At 45.9% G+C, this 19,991-nt stretch overlaps 1 protein-coding gene across 4 annotated transcripts in view; it reads left to right on the top strand.

Annotated features, from left to right (window-relative positions):
* The window catches only part of DNM2 (dynamin 2), a 68,803-nt gene extending 50,967 nt beyond the window's left edge, over window positions 1–17,836 (top strand). For all 4 annotated transcript variants that reach the window (XM_055002382.1, XM_055002380.1, XM_055002381.1 and 1 more), the window contains 7 exons: window positions 1,821–1,934; window positions 6,867–6,976; window positions 8,734–8,845; window positions 10,209–10,373; window positions 11,603–11,838; window positions 12,981–13,235; window positions 15,724–17,836. In XM_055002382.1, the coding sequence (XP_054858357.1) occupies window positions 1,821–1,934; window positions 6,867–6,976; window positions 8,734–8,845; window positions 10,209–10,373; window positions 11,603–11,838; window positions 12,981–13,235; window positions 15,724–15,793 (1,062 nt within the window). In that variant the 3' untranslated portion in view covers window positions 15,794–17,836. The remainder of the gene's footprint in view (window positions 1–1,820; window positions 1,935–6,866; window positions 6,977–8,733; window positions 8,846–10,208; window positions 10,374–11,602; window positions 11,839–12,980; window positions 13,236–15,723) is intronic.
* The last annotated feature ends 2,155 nt before the right edge of the window (window positions 17,837–19,991 follow it).

Here is a 19,991-nt window from a genome sequence, read left to right as displayed (position 1 = left end):
AGTTAAAAGGATCAGATAGCAGGTAATGTGATGGATATTGGCCTGAGATCCTGGAGGCCTGCTGCCGTGCACAATAGATAGTCCTGACCTGGATAGACCCAGGGTCTGGCTCTGCAGCAGGCAGCTTCATGTCTGTGCATAGTGCCGCCATGACAAACTTGCAGGATGCTTCCAGCTGTACTGTCAACTATGATAAAACTGGCTTATTTGGGCCATTTCTTTATGAAACAAAAGTTCTCCTGCACTTGTTGACTAGCACAGTTCTGGGGAGACGGCTGTTTTTGCCCATCTCTGTCAGTTAAATGGATCCCACTGAGTCCCAGATGAACAAAGAGGTACTTGGGCCGAAGCAGTGGCTAGATCCCCTGGTGCTTGTCCTGCGTGGAGCTGCTTTGCTGACTTTTATTCCAGAAGCTTCTGGTGAGCTGGTTGTTGCCGCTGCATCTTTGCTTCCGTCCTGGGCTGGGAGCTTGCTTGCTGAGCCATCTTTGGGGATGCTGAAAGGGAAAAACTGGATACTGCCGATCTGTGCAATTTCCAGGACTCCGGACTGTGGTGCAGCAATTAGTATTAAGTCTGGTTGAGCAGACAGTCAGGTCAAGGCCCTCCATCTGTCACGGTATTTATTGGCTGTTGCTTAGCATTTTGTTCCCAGCCTGAGCATCAAGAAGCGGCTTTCAGACTTCTTTCAGGGAATCTGTTTCATTTAAGCTTGCCCTGTGTGCACCACATGACTCCAGAGCATGCTGTAAAGAGTCTGTCCTGTTCAGTGTGGGTACTGCTCATTCTCCTCTGGCTCCCAGTTGTACATAGCAGTGGGCAAGCTGTCTTCTAGGGAAGCCCACTGGCCATTCTTGGATCTCATGAAAGATAAGCTTCCGAGGGTTCCCTGGATGCACAGTGTGAGAAATAACATCTTAAAGAGGAAGGACAGGAAATAAATGTATCAAAACATTCAGCACTGCAGGAGGCTGGGAAATTTTGCCTTTAAAGGGATGCTGTCGCCCTGAATATAATCCCGAATGTCCCCGTAACCAATTTTGCAAAGATGGAAGGAGAAAAGCATCAGTATTGATGCTTTAACGGTTGAGTTGATTTACTTTTCACTGTGCACGATGTCCATCGGTTTGACGTTTGGCTGTAACATAAATGGGCAAAAGCCCAGTGCTTTGGCCTTTTTCTGACCTTGCCAAAACGACGAGTAGTCTTGACGTCCCCACCAGAAGCTTCTGTAATGAAACGGCTTAATTTAATCAGGGGACCCCTCTGATGTGAGCAGGGGGCCGCTACAGGACGTCCCTCAGACAACCTCCCCACAGTTCTTCTCCCTCCTTGTGTGTGGGTTGGCCTGGCCTGCCGCAGAAGTTGTGGCCCAGGTAGAGCTCTGCTTTACGGGCCTTTCGTTTCTGCATTTACCATCTGATTCACCCGGCTCGAGATTTCTAGAGTTGATTTGTAGTCAGAATAAATTTGGAAGTTCCACCGTGAGGAATTCTTGCTGGGGAGATGCGTTCCTGCTTGTGATTGTCCCCAGCTGTGCAATCCTGAGCCAGGGAGTCCCTGCCCAGCACTTCTGAAATAGTCCACAGGGTAAGTGTGGAGAGTTTCTAGTCCTTCCAAGCGTGTGGAACTGGAAATAGATATACCGGAAGTCCCAGTGAGATTCTAGCCTTACTTGAATTAGTGTAATGAACCTGCTCAGAGTTAGACGCACCCTCCCACAACACACCCTTTGTGTTTGTTCTCCATGATAGGCTATAACCTGTTCTTCCTCCCTCCTATCCCTCCCTCCTCCCCTCCCGTTTCTCGATTTCCTCCAGGTGATCCGCCGAGGCTGGCTGACCATCAACAACATCAGCATCATGAAAGGTGGCTCCAAGGAATATTGGTTTGTCTTGACCGCAGAGAGTTTGTCCTGGTACAAGGACGAGGAGGTACGTAATGTTGTGCAGCACGTTGGTGAAATGGAGGAGGAAGAGCTGAATTGCACTGCAGATGCTTGAATTACGCCCTGAGAGCCCAGGCACATGTGGGCTAAAATCCAAACAGACACTCAAGAACGTGATTGCCTTCCCTCTGAAATCGGCTACTCGCTGTGTTGAACTAAATGTTTTGTTTTAAAAGTGAAGGTATGAAATGGGGGGAAAGTGTAGCATTTGAAGTCCCCCTCATAATGTATACATCCTCGTTACCCTTCATCTTCAGAGATAAATGGTTTCTCCCTCAGAGCTGGTGTGATTTAGCTAGAGTGGGTGACCTGGGTGACCGAGGTTCAGTTCCCCACTCTGCCATGGAAGCTTGCTGATTGACCTTGGGCCCATCACACACACTCAGCCTAATCTACCTCACAGGGTTGTTGTGGGGATAAAATGGAGGAGAGGAGGATGTCGTAAGCCACTTTGTGTCTTCACTGGGGAGAAAAGCAGGATATCAATGAAGTAAAAATTAAAAGTTTTAAAAACGTGAAATTTCATCTCTTAGCATCCAGATATTGTGCAGCTTGTGTTGTTTATTGTGGTGTGACTTTCTGTGAAACAATCCTTTGCCCTTTGCATTCTCCATGCTTCCAGTGCTGCTGAACCCACCTGTCTTCATTAATTGTCTCTACTCTACAGCCAGACATTTAGACAACCGTGGGATTTCCTGCATTTACAGGAGACATTTCCCCCCTACCCAGGGCCAAAGGAGGAGATGGGGGGGGACCCCTCTGGCCCTTTCAGGGATGGAAGGAGGCAAGCCCCTCAGTCTCTCCTCCAAAGCAGTCCAGGGGCTTTGCAGGAGGCCTTTGGCAGCAGCCAGGGCCTTCTCATTCCCAAGAAGTGTGGATGGGCTGTTGAGAGCCCTCTTGCCCAGCAGTGTTCTGAATTGGTCTCTTGTTCTGGGATAACATCCTTTAAGCAGTGGGGCCTTGTGCTGGCTGTTGGAAACGGCACCTCAGCCAACGCCATTCTGTCTTCCTAAAGTCCAAGGCCAGGGACCGTCTCCCACAGCGTCACTCCCCGTGGTCTGAGGAAAGCACGTGCAAGCAGGCTTTGGGAATTTGTGCATGAAGAAGGGAGACTGTTTTGAGTCCCTGCAGCGTTCCTGCTCTGCCCAGCCCCCCCACTTCGTAAGCCGCTGGAGTGCATCTGACTCGCACTCTCACCTGTTAAAACTGATCTCACTGAAGACTCTTGATAAAGCGCAAAAAGTGATATGCCCTATATAGGGGGTGAAACTTCTTATTTCTGCTGTTAATAATGAGACGCTAACATTCTGAAACACGATCCTGGGACTTGGGAACAACATTTCTCTCTTATTTTTGGGACGGCTCCTCAGATGGTCCTAAAGAGTGTTCCATTACAAACCTCTAAAACTGACCCATGGCTGTTGGTTCTACTGGAATCAGTCGCCTTTTTGGTTAAGAAAATGTGACCTGGTAAGTCACTGGGGTCAGATTTAATACCAGTTGATCTTTTGAAAGCTAATCCACTGTGGTGGAGCAAGCTGCTGGGTCAGGAAGGGTTACCAGTGATTTATGGAAACTCTAAAAAAAAAAAAAAGATTTTCTGAAAAAGCTCAGTATTACATGAAGGACCTGAACTGTTAATGGGGAGAAAATAGAACTAGCGCCCCACTTCAGATATTTGGAAGTAATGTTTAGTTACAGTCTTACTTGGAAAACTCATATTCACTCAGCCACGAAAATGGCCAGGGCGCATTATACACACTTGTATTTTTTTAACTATAAAGGTAGGGAGTATGTACCTGCAGCTGTTGAGGCTTTTAATGCCAAGGTGACCCCACTTGTTTTATTTGGGGCAAGTATTTGGATTAATGGAGTGTCTGGGTCCATAGAGTATCCCCTTCTTTATTTTCTCCATTGGGTGGCAGGTATGCCCCGCTTCCCCTTACGGGGGTGAGGAACGTGGTTACCAGGAAGTGCTGAGATGGTTAGGAAGGGTGTCATTGATCTTGACCGTCTGCTCCTGCAAGATATTTATGTTCTGCCTTTGTGAAGGGATTCTCCCCTCCTCAACCCTTCCTTCCTATTTAATTTTCTTATCACTCTTAGCCACCCCCGTGCCTTCATGCCAGACACACTGAATGTCTTGCCAACTGCAGAACTGATGGGAACACAAAAACTTCATTTCAAGATTGTTCCTGTTGTTGCGCTTCAGGTGCAAATGAGATGATGGCTCATCTTACTTTATTTTATGATCAATGGATTTTATTCTGAGATGCCTGGATTATGCCTATTCTGAACAAATACCGATTTTATGTTGAACCTTGCATGGTCTCCTCCTTGGTGGCATTGTTGATCTGTTAATAACTCATTCTGTTGCCAATTTTTTAGTAATAGTTGTTTCTTTAAGGCATTCTTATGATGGGTTTTAATTTATTTTATTCTCGGCAAAAATGTTTATTTTAATACTTAATTTTGTTGTACCATTTTATTTATTTTATTCTATTTTATTGATTTTACTTAATGCCTTTGGTTAAAGGAGCTTATTAATAAAGGCAAGGTAAGCTCAGGCAGTTTATCTTCCTGAAAGTTTTCTTGTCCTCTTACAAAAACTGAAATCTTAATTTTTTCTCTCTCAGTGCTTCATTTAATGGAAACTTTATTTCAAAATGATACATGAGAGAGTTTTAGAATTGGATTTCCCTGTGGCAGCCATTTTATGGTGGCGGCAACTGTCCACAATTTCCAAAAATCAAGTAGGCCCACGAGGGTGGGTCCCGCTCTAGTGAAATTCTTGCTGAGCCACTGCCTGTCCTTGCCCTTTGCTCTCATTTCTGGATCAGGTCTTCTCTGGCAAATGAGGCCCAGCAGGAATGATTTTTTATTATTTATTAAATTTATAGTCCGCCCTCCCCACAAACAGGCTCAAGGCGGATTACAACATACAGATAAAAATACATTGATAAAACAGTAACATCGGATAATCATAAAAATCAGATTCAGCGGCATAAAAACAAGCTCCATAAGGGGTGGAGACGTGAGTTGGTGTGCGATTAGTTGGTGCAAAAAAGACTGTGCTGGGAAAAGGAAATTGCTTCTTGCAGTGAACTTGCAGCAGTCCGCTGCTGTAGAACTTTGTACAGATTCCAGGAATAACGGGATCCAGTAGCAGTGTCTCTTGTGATTGATAAAGGAGGACAGAGGCACATACATACCATGATCCAATTTTCTTGTTAAAGTGCTGTGATGTATTGGTGGCATCCAAAGTCTGCATGAAGAGCTTCCCTCATCCAAGCCTAACCAATGTGCAGACTACTGTACTCCTTTGTATTTTCTCAAACAGGTTGCCTGAACATTGGACAGGAATTTAGAAGCTTCCTTTCCATGTGATCGTGTTTTGCCCCCATCCCCTTTCTGGGTGGTGTCAATAGAGTATTTGCAAGAAAAAATGCACTCCATACAAAAGGGCAAGTAACTTGTGTATATGCAGAAAGGAAGCCCTCTGGAGTGATCAGCAGTTCCAGGTGCATGGGGAGCATAGAGAGGCTGCTCGGCGTGCTTCATATTTGGCTGTCTCTCACTATTTGTTAGGTTGCAACTTGTTAAAGAAGCTGGAGTTCTGTGTCCCGATGCTGTGGGATGTGTCTGCTTTTTGATGCCCATCTCCTTCCCCTTCCCAGTTCCTGCATAGTGTATATATCTGGACCTGTAACAGACTTCCACAGATACCATCTTTTGACTAATTTTAAGTCATATTTTTACTTAAAATATTTATACTTTATCTGTTAGCACATTGCTCTTAAAAAGAGGCTTCTAACCATAAACACTAAAATGTTAAAAATGCAGCAGCAACAAGAAAATTGCAATAAAACCAGTAAATAGCAGCAAAGTCTCAAAGCCATCGTAGGGAAGAAAACAAGAAAGCAAGAGCATAATAATAAGACCCCAGACAGGGCATAAAATCCCCCAGACATACCAGATCAGTGATGTCTACAGAAAAGCCTGGGCAGAAGTAAATGTCTTTGCCCCAAACTCACCAGAGCTCAGCCTCAGGTGAACCAATGTATGGAGATACTCCTGCTGTGAAGGCACCACCACATTCCTGTTAGATCCTACCTGTGAACTTCTTCAGATGGGCTACAGTAGCCTATAAATTATCCACTATACGTCCTGCAATGTTTAAAATGTTGCCCCGCTGATTTCTTGGCACTGATTCTTTTATCTTGGGTTTGTGTCCATTTTCCCCATTAATCCTAAAAGTGCTTGTGGTAGATCCTTTAGGTGAGAGATCCTGTCTGAGAGATGGGAGTAAATGGGATTGTAACATAGTGAATGCTGTAGGCAGTGCATTGCTTTATATGCTATGGTAGTAACTGGAAGCATATGGTGGTTGGGGGGTTTTCTGTATCAGTGGTGGGTGTGTCCATAACTGTTGCTCAGTGGTGTCCACTGCTGAAGTTGTGGGTGGGATGAAAGTTATTGGTCGTGCTGACATCCCTCAAGAGCTTCCTTCCCGCATGTCCAAATGATGAAAATATCAACTACAGGAGTGTTGTTAACTGGTAGGAGCTTAGTTGGCGGTGAAAATGTGATGCCATACAGTTAACCATTGCTGAACCTTTAATTTGTAAGTACAAGTTGTTGCCAAATTTGATGATGTCGTGGGTGAGAGCAAAGTGGCAAAGCCTGATAGCAAGGTCTGCTGAGTCTCAGAATGGCTTGTGGGGAAGTACAAAGAGGAGTTCGTGCTTCAAGCCGGACCCGGCTAATGCCTTCGCCTCGCCAGCCTCATTCTTGAACGCCATGCAGATATTGAGCAAGATTCTCTGGAGAAGACGCTTCATATTGGATTGTTGGGCAGGATGGATCCGATGCTCATGACTTTGTGGTTTGTTTGTGTGTTTTTCCTCTGTTCCCATAGGAGAAAGAAAAGAAATACATGCTGCCTCTAGACAACCTGAAAATCAGAGATGTGGAGAAAGGGTTCATGTCCAACAAGCACGTCTTTGCCATCTTCAACACAGAACAAAGGTAAGGAAGTGATCTCAAAGTATCACTGAGTTGACCTATCAACGTCTTAGGATGCGTATGGAAAACCATATTAGGCCCTTTGCAATGCTCTTAGCTAGCTAGGAAGTAGCTATTTGGTCTGGAAGGGGAGTGTGACTACATAAAAGAAAAATTAGGAAGAGGTCCTTACAGTGTCTCAAGAAAATAAATCAACAAGTAAAGATCTTAACAACATCAAGCAACTTCGTGCATTGACTAGTAACTGTCATCTAGTTAGCCTTCACTTGTCAGCTGTTTCTTTTTGGAAACCCCTCTTACATTGTCAGTAAACGTGCTTGCCATTAGACAGTGCCAGACTGGAAGGTGGGACCAGAACATTGAGCAATCTCGCTTGGCAGTGTGATGGGTATGAAAGCTGGGCTTTGTACCCTCTCAGAACTTTTTCCCTCCATTCCATGTTCTTGGGGTTCAGAGTCTGTCTGAATAGGACATTATTCTCTGTCTTTAAGGGTAGAACAGTGTTTCATCGTATACGAGGTTGTACCAGGTGCTATTATAGAGGTGCTGTCCTCCAAGGAGCTTTCTTCCAATTCAAGAGGCTCTTCCTCCAGCTTCAAAGTAAAAACCCTGTATTTCCTAGCCAATAAACAGCCCATGTATTAAATAAAACATTTATTTGTTACCTAGCTCTAGATCTGATTAAACAAAACATTACTGAATAGATACACAGAATATTGGTATACTCTATAGAAATCAGTCCTACGTGTCATTCCTAATCTGCCTAAGTTGACTTCAAGAAAAAAGGTTAAATTTCAAAGCTTCTTACACACAGCTTTGCCCAAAAAAAGGGAAAGCAGATTTTGCTGCCTTCCGAAGGGGAGAGATTCAGAGGTTGTAGGATGTGGCCAGTTTATATAGATGCTGTTGCATAAACCAACATGTTACTGAACCTTTTGATTGGCGCCCTCTAGTGGCTTGCTATGGTGCTTGGTGCTGATAGGCAGTGTTTTCACAATGGGATTTTTTCTGGACATTAAATCAACTGTGCAGCATTGTTCTTCGTGTTGGGAGCTAGTTCGGCAGAAGATCGCCCTTTTTAACTCCCTCTGACAACAAACAATATATCTCTTCATTTTGGCTGGCCTGTTCAGGGCTGAAGAAAGGAAGAGTAACGTTTACAAGAAATCTGAAAAACTCATAGTCGAGCATTGAATATCAATCATGTCTATAAATTCCATATATGAATTGCGTAACACACATGGTTCATACTACACTCCCTTACAAGCCATTCTGTTTCAAGGGCATGGACCGTGCTAGAGTCTGCTTTTGAGAAGAGATGTGGCAGTGTTAACGTCTCTTGCTTCCGCCTGGGAATTCCTTCCCTAAATTCTTTAAATTAACAAAGGCATAACAGACAAGTCATGTTTGAGTGAAGGAGGAAAGCGTACAGAAAGACAGATGCTGGCAAAATGTCTAGAGCGCAATCTAAGACACACGTAGTAAGCAAAATGCCGGATGGAGTTCCCAACATTCTCAGTGAAGAGGCTCGTTCTAGGCACAGGGACAGGCCTGTGAGGTCCGTTAGGGTTCCATCAGTTGGCCCTTCTCACGGTCCCAGGTTTTGTCATAGCAGTAGGAATTGTAGTCATGACTTGAGACATTTAGAAAATAAAAGTAAGTCTGTCTAATATTCCAGTTACAGAATTCTTTTTGCAGGTTGAGTGTCCCCCCCCCCTTCTGATTCGATGTAATTTGTTTCTTCCCCCACCTGGGACTAGGAATGTGTATAAAGATCTGCGGCAGATTGAGCTTGCCTGCGACTCCCAGGAAGATGTGGACAGCTGGAAGGCCTCCTTCCTCCGAGCTGGTGTTTACCCAGAGAAAGACCAAGTAAACAATCCCTTTGGGTTTACAGTGGGGTGGGGGTCGTGTCTGAGTTGGGTCCTGCGGTGGCCAGAGGTCTCCTGGTGACTGTTGTTTGCTTCTGGCTTGGAGTTACTCATGCCGTGGGTTCTCAGTCCAGGCGAGTGGCTAATTCAGACTGGTTCCTAGTGATTGCTCAAGGCGTCGATGGGGGCTCTGTCACTAACATGTCCTTGAACGGTGCTCTTCTCATTCAGAAATGGTTGGGGGAAGGGGCTGCTGGCCTGTCGATAGGGATTTGGGAAGACCTGCACATGCTTGCAAAGAGAAGTCTGATACGAGGTGCGTATTAAGGATCTCTATCTGGTGTGCTGTTGGCTGCTAGAATAAAGCAAGGGTTGTGTAAGTCCAGTTTAGCCCTCTGCAGTGATGGGAGCTCTGCACCTTTCCTTAGCAGACAGGCTGCTTTGCTGAACTGTTTGGGGAATTTTTAATATTTCTTACTCTTGATTCTCATCCTGCCTTTTCCATCACTTAGTAAGCTTGAGTATGAAATACACGGAGTACACTAAATCGGATTTGTGTTCTAGTTTGCGGGGTAATGGGAGAGGGATGAGATGTAGCATGGATAGAATGATACTTGAATCTCTCGTTCTGGGAAGTGGGGCACAAATGGGTTTAGGAAGCCAAGCAAGATCGTTTTTAGACAAGGCTGTTCAGAAGACCCAGAGAACAGCCAGGAAAGTGCACAGATATGGGGATGATAGAATTCATGGTGTGTGTGATGAGCAGATGTGCTTTGCCAGTATGGCGAGAGTGGAAAGAGGATGAGGAGCAGTGAAAAATCTGTTAGGGTGAGACTTCCTATCCTTTCAGCCAGGCTGGCAATGGGAGAGGTTGCCAAGTAAAAGCCTGGGTGGCCTTTTTGAGTGTCCATCATCTCAGAATCCAATTTGCGCGAGTTCACACATCAGCACAGAGATCTCTGACTTTTCTAATCCAGCGCTTTCCACTCTGATCAAAGCTGTGTCTGTATAATCAGTTACCTCTTTAACATTTCAGGACTGACTGAGCCCTTGAAATTTTGGGGAGTGTTCAGCAAATGGAGGAGGAGAATGTATTCAGGGATCAATAGATAGGTTTTAGCTTTCCTTTTCCTTCTCCTGGTTATGGGTAATACAGGCACCAGGAATAGATGCTTAAACCACTGAGAAGCGTGCTTCAAACAAGAATAAAAGAAATCCAAATCTCTTCCATTCTGGTAGCCAGACTAAAGGAGTAGTGGCAGTTTTTCCAAGCTTGATGCTGTGAAGTATTGCTGGCAAAGAGAAGGCTTTCTCTGGTTAGCTCCCCTATTCTCTGATTATATGTCTTGTTTCTCTACACGCAGGTGGAGAATGAAGATGGGGTTCAGGAGAACACTTTTTCCATGGATCCTCAGTTAGAACGCCAAGTGGAAACTATCCGCAATCTTGTTGACTCGTATGTTGGGATCATCAACAAGTCCATCCGGGATCTCATGCCAAAGACAATTATGCACCTAATGATAAACAATGTGAGCCCTGGCTGGCGTGGGGTGGGCGGAGGGAGGCGTTCCACAGCTTTGGTGGCTGATCCTAGCTGCCTGTTTCAGCTTCAAGACTGAACAAAATTTGATTCCGGGAGCACCTTAAATTTTGTTGTGCCTGATACTCACAAAAGCTTATGCCCTAGAAATTTTTGTTGATCTTCAAGGTGCTCCTGGACTTGAATTTTGTTCTAGAACTACAGACTAACACGGCTGCCCACTTGAAACTAGCCTCAAGGTTGTGGTTGGTGGCTCTGTCCTTTGACATAGATCCAGAGGAGTTAACCATGTTAGTCTGCAGTAGGGAAATAGTAAAGAGTCCAGTAGCACCTTTAAGACTAACCAACTTTATTGTGGCATAAGCTATCGAGAACCATAGCTCTCTTCGTCAGATGCATCTGACACAGGGGCCGTCTGCCTGCACACCAGCCGGAGGGAATGCTGAAAGTAATGGGTAACATGCAAAGTCAATAGATGATGAATATAAGGGACATAAGCCTAGACGATGTTTACTGGGGCGGCAAATGTTTTATTCTCCTGAGACAATGCAAGACAGCAAGAGAAGAGAAGTCAAGTTCTGCATTTATGAATAAACATGCATAAGAAGGGCCTTTGCAAGGACTTAATTAAGTTGTTAAAATGTGCATGGAGAGCAAGTCAGCAAGACTGATGTTCTTGACAGCATTTGAACACTTGGTTTTATTTGCAGCATTTTATATCTTAAGAATTCAGTTGTTGGAATTGAGCGTTTATAACGTAAAGGCATATATCTCATTAAAGATTGACATGCTGCTCACTCCAGTGTATGATTCCAGGATTCCCTTTTCAAGAAAAAGAGAATTCACTCTTAACGTGAGCCTTCTCAAGGTGAAACAAAATTTAACTTCACTGTGGTTATGCAGTAGTTAGCATGTGCCTTTAGAATACTTAAAGTGGTGTTCTTTCAAACTTTGAAAGGTAGGCCATGCAGACTGTTATTTCTAGATTATGCATACTCTTGCTGGTGGTTATTCAGCTTGTCAAAGAGGCAAGAAGGGCCCCGGACACACAATGTAGTGTGTTGTTATCTCTATGTTGCCATCACCACCCCTCGCTTGGTTTCAGCAGGGTTCTTTTTATGTAATCTATTTTGGATTTTCCTGCCCTTACGGTAACTTAAATGGATTCATTCAGTTTATCTGATTTCAAATGTTTACCATTTCTCTGTGCCCATCCAGACCAAGGACTTCATCCATTCAGAGCTGTTGGCCTACCTATACTCCTCTGCTGACCAAAATAGCTTGATGGAGGAGTCTGCAGACCAGGCGCAGCGTCGGGATGACATGTTGCGGATGTACCACGCTTTGAAGGAAGCGTTGAACATAATTGGGGACATCAGCACCAGCACAATTTCCACCCCAGTTCCCCCGCCTGTGGATGACACTTGGCTGCAGGCGGCAAGCAGTGGGCATAGGTGAGTCGGAGGACAGGAAAGCTTTCCCTTCAGATGGTGTTATGTAGAGTTGGAATACAAAAGCAGCCTGGGGCATAAGTTGCAAGAGACAGACAAGAATGTAATGTGTGTTCAGAGTCTCTTCCTTTATGAACACCAGAAGGAAATGGGGTCTGTATCTGACCCGTCTCTGTACAGTTTCAGGGTTAAACTGTGTGCAGAATCCCTAATAGCTGCTAGGGGTGTGCACGCAGAAAATATTCGGATTTCCTGCTTCGGTTTTACCTGAAAATATTTGGATTTCCTGCTTCAGGTTTACCTGAACAGGGAAAACATTCGGAAATACCCAAAATCTGAAGTGGCAAGTCATTCGGATTTGGGTATTTTAATCACTTCGGAATGCTCTGTAAAGATTCAGAGCATTCCAAAGTGATTCAGGGGGCTGGGTTTTCTCCCAGCAACCCCCCCCCACACTCCCACTCATCCCCACTTAGCCCCCCCTCCCTATCAGCTGGCAGGCGGCAGAGGGGGATTCCCCCTGCCGCCTGCTAGCTGATAGTTTAAATGGCCCTGTCCTGCCGCTTGCAGCAGGGCCCATTAAAAACCCCAGCCCTCCCTTACCTTTGCTCTGCTCATCCCCGCCGCCGCCTTTGCCCGCTGGTGTCGGAGCCGAGGAGTTTCTTGGCCCTGACAGCGGTGCTGGCACTCAGCTGCTCATTGGGGAAGCCCCTGACGTGCAGCTGATTCAGGGGTTTAAATGCCCCTTTCCCTGCTGCTTACAGTGGCAGGGAAACAGGCATTTAAACCCGAAGCTTTCCGAAGCATTATGAATCTTTGCTTCGGGAGTTCCGAATTGGGGCCAGATTCAGAAATCACTAAGCTTTCTGGATAGGGTCTGATTTGGGTATTTTACCTGAATCGGATTCCCGAAGCGCACACCCCTAATAGCTGCTTGTTAGTCCTCTAATTTGTAGTGTCGTTCAACAGAGGTCTGCAATAACATTTCACAGTTTATGGGTCAGTTCTCCAAACCGATTCTTGGGCAGATGAAGAGGCTCACATCTTGCCCTTTGAATTAGAACTAATTATTTGCTTTATTTTGAGGTCCCTGTTGTCTTAAACTTCATGGACTATCTATACTACTCTTTTTCTCTCCTTTGCAGCCCGACACCACAGCGAAGGCCCACTAGTACAGTATTGCCCCCGGGGAGACCCCCAGCTGTGAGGGGTCCTATGCCAGGGCCCCCCTTGATTCCAGTACCAGCAGCAAGTGGCCCTTCTTTTGTGGCACCACCCATTCCTTCACGCCCTGGACCTCAAGGAACATTTGTTGCGAACAGTGACCCTTTCTCAGCACCTCCTCAGATTCCTTCACGACCAGCACGTGTTCCACCTGGCATCCCTCCAGGTGTGCCCAGGTATGGTCAATTCAGGTTGCCCTTCAGCAGCTGTACTCAGCTGAGCCTTGCCAAGCTGTGACAAATACTGTGTAGGTCTTGGCTCTAGTGGTTTATTTCTTTGTCCAGCTATACTTCCCTTATTATGGTTAGCAAGATTGAATCGGGAGATGGGAGGAACATCAGAACTGAACATTGGAAGGTAGCCTTGTGAATATTAATATGCTGCAATATCCTTAGAAAGAGATACGTTCCATGGTAGTAGTCACGTGGCATAGGCATCAAGGTGTCTCGGGGTTTCCTGGCCTTCAGTGCTGTAGCCCCCACTCAAGCTGTAGATTCTGCTTAGTGTGGAATTGCTCTGTTTGTATTATCGTCAGGATTTTTATTTAAAATATTTGATTCTGCCTTCCCACAATGCCCAAGGCATTTCATAGTTCATAGAAGCATGAAATGAACATGGGCCATAGGAACATGTACCTCCCCGTGAGCATTCTAGGTTTCCAACCACTATGGCAGTGAAGCGAGGGTGAACATGAAAGACGCTAAAAAGATGGGTGAAGGTTTCCAGTGGTCAGAAGTGAACTTAAAATATGTCTTGGATTATAGCAAATTTTAAAATAGGCCTATATCAATAATATTTCAGTGCCAGTTTCTTTTACAAAACCACAATACTGATCTTATGGGCACAGCTTCAATTGGTGGAAGCCATTCTTTCAGGAAGGTCAATCTTGCCGCTATATAGCACAATTTAACAGTAGGGACTCTTGATTCTCCTTTTCAAATTCTTATGCGTAGTTTTAACTGCTACTCATAGAAGTTTTTTAGTTGCTCATAGTATTATAGATCAATGGCAAAAGCCAATATTAAAATACATCTGGTCGAGTAAAAGAATATTTCTAAATAAGAATAATTTTGGGCAAAAAATGCATCTTTACTGTGGCAATTCTCCCTAGCTGCCCAGAATGTCCATACATCTGATACTTCAGCTAATACTTCAGATTTATTTCAACAAATGAGAATAAATCCTATTGAATCCAAATTCTGAGAGACCATAGGAGGTTGCGTTTCCATTTCATACGAAGAATATTTGCCAGCTCTTTGTTTGTAGGGAGGTGTGGGGAGGGGATTGCAAACATTAAGCAACTTTCAGATTTCATAAAATTTAACCAGATACTCTGTTAAAGAGCTGGTATGGCATAATGGTTAAGTGGTTGGGCTGCGAATCAGCATTCCACTGGTTTGACTCTCACTACTGCCGTGAGCTTAGCAGGTAGCCTTGGAGAAGCCACTCCTCTCAGCCCGAGTTTCCCAGCTGTATTATGGGGATAATAACAACACCAACTTTGTTCACTGCTCTAAGTGAGACACTAATCTGTCTAGAAAAGCGATACAAGCTTTGTTGTTGTTGTTATTCCTGTAGAGCATACTAAATATTGTGGCAAACAACTTAAGTCAGAAGAGATGTTATTTGTTTGAAGATGCAATTAATTAATCATGTAGTTCACAGAGAGAAGGATTTGCTTAGCTATGAGGTTAGTCCAAAACAGTCTAGGATGCCTGAAGAAGGCTGAGTGAGTTCTGATAGAAACATCCTTGGAATCAACAAGGGGATCATTCTGTATTGGAATATCCAAGAGCGCCTCTTCCTGGCGCCGTCAGCTTGTTTATGGGGTTTTCACAGAATAAAAGCTGCCAGTTTTGACATGAAGGAAATGGAGGTGCAAATCCTTAGTTAAATATACCATGTAGGAGACAGGAAATAAGGGCTTTATGGAGAGGGTGGGCTTTGGAAGGGGCGATGAGGTGACATCACGCAGGTGTGTTATGGAAGGCAGTTTGCGTTCCGAGGGGAGACGGGGAAGAGCAAAATGTGTGGTGCAGGACAGCTGGGAATGGCAAAGCTGAAAGAGCAACTGTTGTTGTGAGCCAAGATGGATCAGAATATATGAGTGGAAGGTGGAGAAAGCAGTGCCATGAACGACTTAGTAGGAAAGACAAAGAACTGGAGCCAGATCGAAGTGATGAAAGATGAAGGGTTTTGACCACTTGTTCTGCAAGGTGGGGAACGGCCTTGTCAGTGGATATGGAACGTATACGAGTCAAGGGCTGAGGCAGAAAGATGAGGAGCCCAGCCTCGCACGCTTTCAGATAAGCATTTGCAGTGGCAATAAGACACAAGTAGAAATATCAGACTGACCGTTGGAGATGTGGGATTGGAAGGAGAGGGAAAATTCAGGGATGGAGGGGCGGAGTTGTCTATAGGTGGTCCTGGAAGCCATTGGGTGGTGTGACGAAAGAGTGGAGTCAGTGGCAGAGCTTATCCGGAGGAAACCGTGGAATAGCAGTTAGACAGGAAGGCCAGGAGCACCATCTGAGGGCAACTTGGGGTGTGAAAGAAGTCAAGATGTTACCCAGCTGAAGTGTTGTGGAGCGGGCAGGAGTGTCTTCCTGTCTGATTCCCCTTTCGCAATGTTCACATCCTTTTTTTGTTTCGTTCTCTCTGCAGCAGAAGACCCCCTGCCGCACCAAACCGGCCCACCATTATCCGACCAGCTGAGCCCTCTTTATTAGATTAACCACCAAAATCCTGGGGAGCTGTTGCTTGTTAACTATCTTGTGGAAAGAACTCATGCCTAATCTCCTGTGTAAAAGAGCTCTTTGCGACTGTGATCGACTGTAGCCAAGGCCCATGTTCTCTCCCCACCCGTCACAGCTGTGGCACCGGCAACCCTGGGATGGGTGCTGTGGGTCTGTGATCTGTCAAGAGCCCCGAGAGGCCAAGCATTCCTTGTCACGGTTTCCCTCTCCCTCCAATCTGTGGGTCTTGGCTAGGGTGGGATTTGACGTCCTGAACATTCTCTGGGGAGGAGGCAGTGGTGGCGGCAGCAGCTGCTTCACCATCCTCCGGGTGGCCATACCAGACCCGTTCCTCATGAGAACATGGAGGGTTCTGATTTGTGGAGTTGTTTTGCACTTTGTTAAAAAATAGAGAAAGGAAACCTCCCTCACTGGGTGATTGCTTGTGAATGTGTGAGAGTAAAGAGGTGAATTTCCAGCCATCCCTTGTGATTTGAGCACATAGAATCTCCTTTTCCCACTGTTGTTGATTGGACTGCTTCCCCTTGCTCTGGATTTCTTTGTTCCCCTGTATATAAAATCTACGCCTTAGATCTGCTTTCCTTCCCCGCCCCCCCTTTAAATTTCATTTAGAAATTTAGATCAGTTTCTATTTTATAGTTTTCAAGAAAATGAAATTATGATGAGGACTGCAAATAACTTGCTACTAAATTAAGACTGCGATCCCATGCAGTTTCTCCAGTCCAAGCCCCTTGACTTCAGTGAGCTTAGACTGGAGTAACTCTGCATAGGATTGCACTGAAAGCCGCAGCAAGACCACCCCAAGCAGAGGAAGGCAAGCTGGCTGGCCTCTGAGCCTTGGATATCATGATGATCTTCAAGCTCTGCCACCTTCTACACCCGCCAGTGCTTGTGCTTTATAAAGAAGCCACGGATTTTGCTGTCAGCACCCCGGTCATTTGGCTGTCCCTCCTTAGTGACAGCAGGGCAGGGTCCCAGCGGCTGGCTTCAGGGATGTCTTGGAGACCTTTCAGGCTGCAATACCAGCTGCCTATTACCTGATGAATTGACTGTGACCACTTGTAACTTGCCTTATCTTGTACTGAGAAGTGGCGTGATCAAGGGTGGTGAACCTCTGTGTGAACGGTGGGAAGCCTTTCCCCGCCAAACCGGAAGAGGGACTTTGCCTCAAGAAAGGAACCTTACGCTGTCCTTCCTCAGTGGAACAGCTCTGTCCTCCCTCGAGGCTGCAGCAGGTTTCGCGTGACCAACAAACAGGTCTTGAGCACTAACACACACACACCCCCCCCCCGAGTGGCTTTGGCGCAGCAGAAGAGTTTGAGCTGCTGCTTTCTCACTAGAGCCCGGAGAGTTTGTGAAGCAACGTGGAATCCTTCTCAATAGGACTAGCCAAGCACTCTGCCCTCTCTGGGCCATGGCTGTAAATACTTCTTCATAAAGACAAACTGTGTATTAATACTTGTATAAATTCTAGGGTTTTTAAAAAAGAAATCAGTAAAGTCCCAGCCCCCCGTCAGGGATACTTCAGGAAAGATGGAAGGAACAGCAACACACACACACACCACCTGCCTTAAACGTTTCCTTTGAGCGACCTTTTCCTGCTTGACTGGGAGTTGTAGTTGCTTGCTTGATGCCCGCAGTGGGCCAGGCCTTCCAGAGATGAGACTAACTGGTGCCTTTTCTACTTGAACTCCGCACTGTCTGTCCTCCTAACCAGTGTTGCCTTCCAATGGAGGTCCCTCTGGGCCTAGAAGAGCGGAGAGCTTGGGCCCTTCGTGATCTCCCACCGCTTGTCCATTCATCCCTTCTCTAGAAACTGGCAGTTGCTTGGTCGGCCAACCTTGTACTCTAAATACTTTTGTGATGATTTACTTCCTGTTCCTACCATGGGGGAAAGGGGCCTAAGAACCTTCTCTCCCTTGTCTTTAGATGAGAAAAGCCCTCCACTGTTTGACATAAGTGCCTCCATTCTGTATACTATTAATAAACTAAATAAAGGGAAATTCTGCTGGTGGAAGGTCTCTGCCATCTTGTGCTGTGCGGTTGGTTTTTTTGCCTCGCTGGATCTCTATTAGAATGTCAATAGAGTTTAGGGTGAATGGAAGCAGTTCTGGATCAGGGCGTGGTTGCCGTTCATGGAATCTGTGAAAATGGCATTGCCGTTTTGAGGTGTGCTTGATGACAGTTTGACCACACTTAAAAATCAGTTGGTGTATTTACATTTTGGGTGCAAAGCATAGGCTAAGTTGCCTATGGAAGCATGTGGTGCCTCACAAGTGCCCAGATGCGGGATGTTTTGCCTGTTCCTTGGGCAAGATTTCTACCTCTTCCCTCGCCACCTTCTGACGGAGGCTGAGCAGTTTCAGTTGCGGTAACCAGCCCACCTCTTTCACGTGACTCCTGAGCTTGCCCCTGTAGCCAGCCAGGCGGTTGCAGTGCCTCAGCTACAAGGCAGTGGCTCTTGGGAGCAATGGCCACCATGTCGCCCTCGTGTCTCAACCTGCATTCTGAGAGCACACCTAGGGTGCAGTCCTAGGCACATTTACCTAGAGGTAAGTCCTACTCTGGTCAGTGGAACTTACTCCTGAGTAAGCATGCAACAGGAATTGTAGTCTCTGCTGCTCTTTGCCAATTAAAACTTGCTGGTTGTTTCTGGAGCACAGAACATAGTCCCGCCAGAAGAGACTCTCAGTCCAAGCTTTCTTTGCATAAGAGCAAGTGGGGTCGGGGGGGTGGAAGCAGATGCTGCTACAAAGCACAAACCCCCAGGGACAATTTCCGTGCCCCCCCGGGGGGGGGGAGTGCTCTCCAACCCCTGCCCCCAGCGCTCCCTCCTCTGTCCAGCTCTGTCCTTTTCTCACATGCACTTTCTCGGCCCTCTGTTGTCTCATAGCTGAGCTGCCCATTCAAGGAGCCCTGCAGAGTGACGTGGGCCAGAACAGCCCTTTGGCTTCCTGACGTTCTGGTGCTGGGGCCCAAGCAACCCCCAGTAATGGGCGGGTTCTGGGTGGGGGGAATGGCAGCATCCCCTCCACCAGCAACAGAAGTACTCTTATGCCCCAGGAATGCCCCCTTGATATCCGACCCAAATATTTAGTGTCCCCTTCTTGAAAAGCAGCAGCTGCTTAGGCCTGAAGAGATCATTATTTTGCCTCCAAAGTTGTAGTGTGTTTGTGTGGGGTGTGTGTGTGTGACTCCTTAATGCTCTCTTTGCGTGGCTGTTTATTAACAATTTTTCCTGCCCTTTGCCTTGTCCCTTGTGTGCATGGGTCAGATTTCCTTTTTTGGAAATCACTGGTTCAATTGAGAACATGCACACTTTTATGAATAGCTTTTTGTGCTTTGTGGGTCTGCTCACAACGTTACGATTTATTCAGGTGCCTTGTCTGTCACTCAGACACAGCTGGGGGTCTGCCCTGTGCTTGGGGTTCTCCCAGCCACGAGGGGTGTGCAGTAGCCCCCCCCCCCCCCGTCCCACAAGAAGCTCAGAATAGAGGTCAAGGGCAAGACACTCAATATTGGGGAGTGAATCCTCACCTCTTAGGGCAGTCGGAGCCACCACCAGCCCCTCTAAACCAACCCTCAGCTGAGAGATCAAGAAACAGAATCTCCAGCCCCTCTGGGTGTTAAACAAGAAATCGGCCCTGCAAGGTTGGATGCCTGCAGGTTGAGTTCCACAAAACAATTACTTGGTAGCTGTAGCCAAAACAGGCCAAAGTACTGGATGTAGATTACACATGTGAAGGCAGAATTGTAGTAAAGAAAGATTTCCATTTCTCCTTCTTGTTTCCATTATTGTTCATATAATTTTCCAATTCCAACGTTACTTATTTTTTACCTTTTAGATGATAGTGGAAAGCCTTTACTCTTCACTCGCAATTTTTATAAGCCTACAGAGATTCTGGGTCTCATCTGAAAATACTGAATGTACCAAAGAAGGGCTAATTCACATAATTAAGCACTGTGTAAACTGCTCTGAGTCTCCGTGAGAAATGTGGACTATAGATAACATTTACAAAATAGATAAATAGAAGGGGGGGCCTTAGCTGTTGGCAGGGCATGTGTCTTGCATCCAGAAGTTTTCATCTTTCATCTTGTGAGCAAATGATGAGACCGTGTGGTCTTGGCTGTCTAAGAGCTAAATATACCGAGAATGCTTTGTAAAGATAGCTGAAG

This window comes from Eublepharis macularius, chromosome 18 (genome assembly GCF_028583425.1).
Source record: "Eublepharis macularius isolate TG4126 chromosome 18, MPM_Emac_v1.0, whole genome shotgun sequence".
Lineage (NCBI taxonomy): Eukaryota > Metazoa > Chordata > Lepidosauria > Squamata > Eublepharidae > Eublepharis > Eublepharis macularius.
The sequence above is the reverse complement of the archived record's forward strand: the minus strand, read 5'-3'. Positions and strand labels throughout refer to the sequence as shown.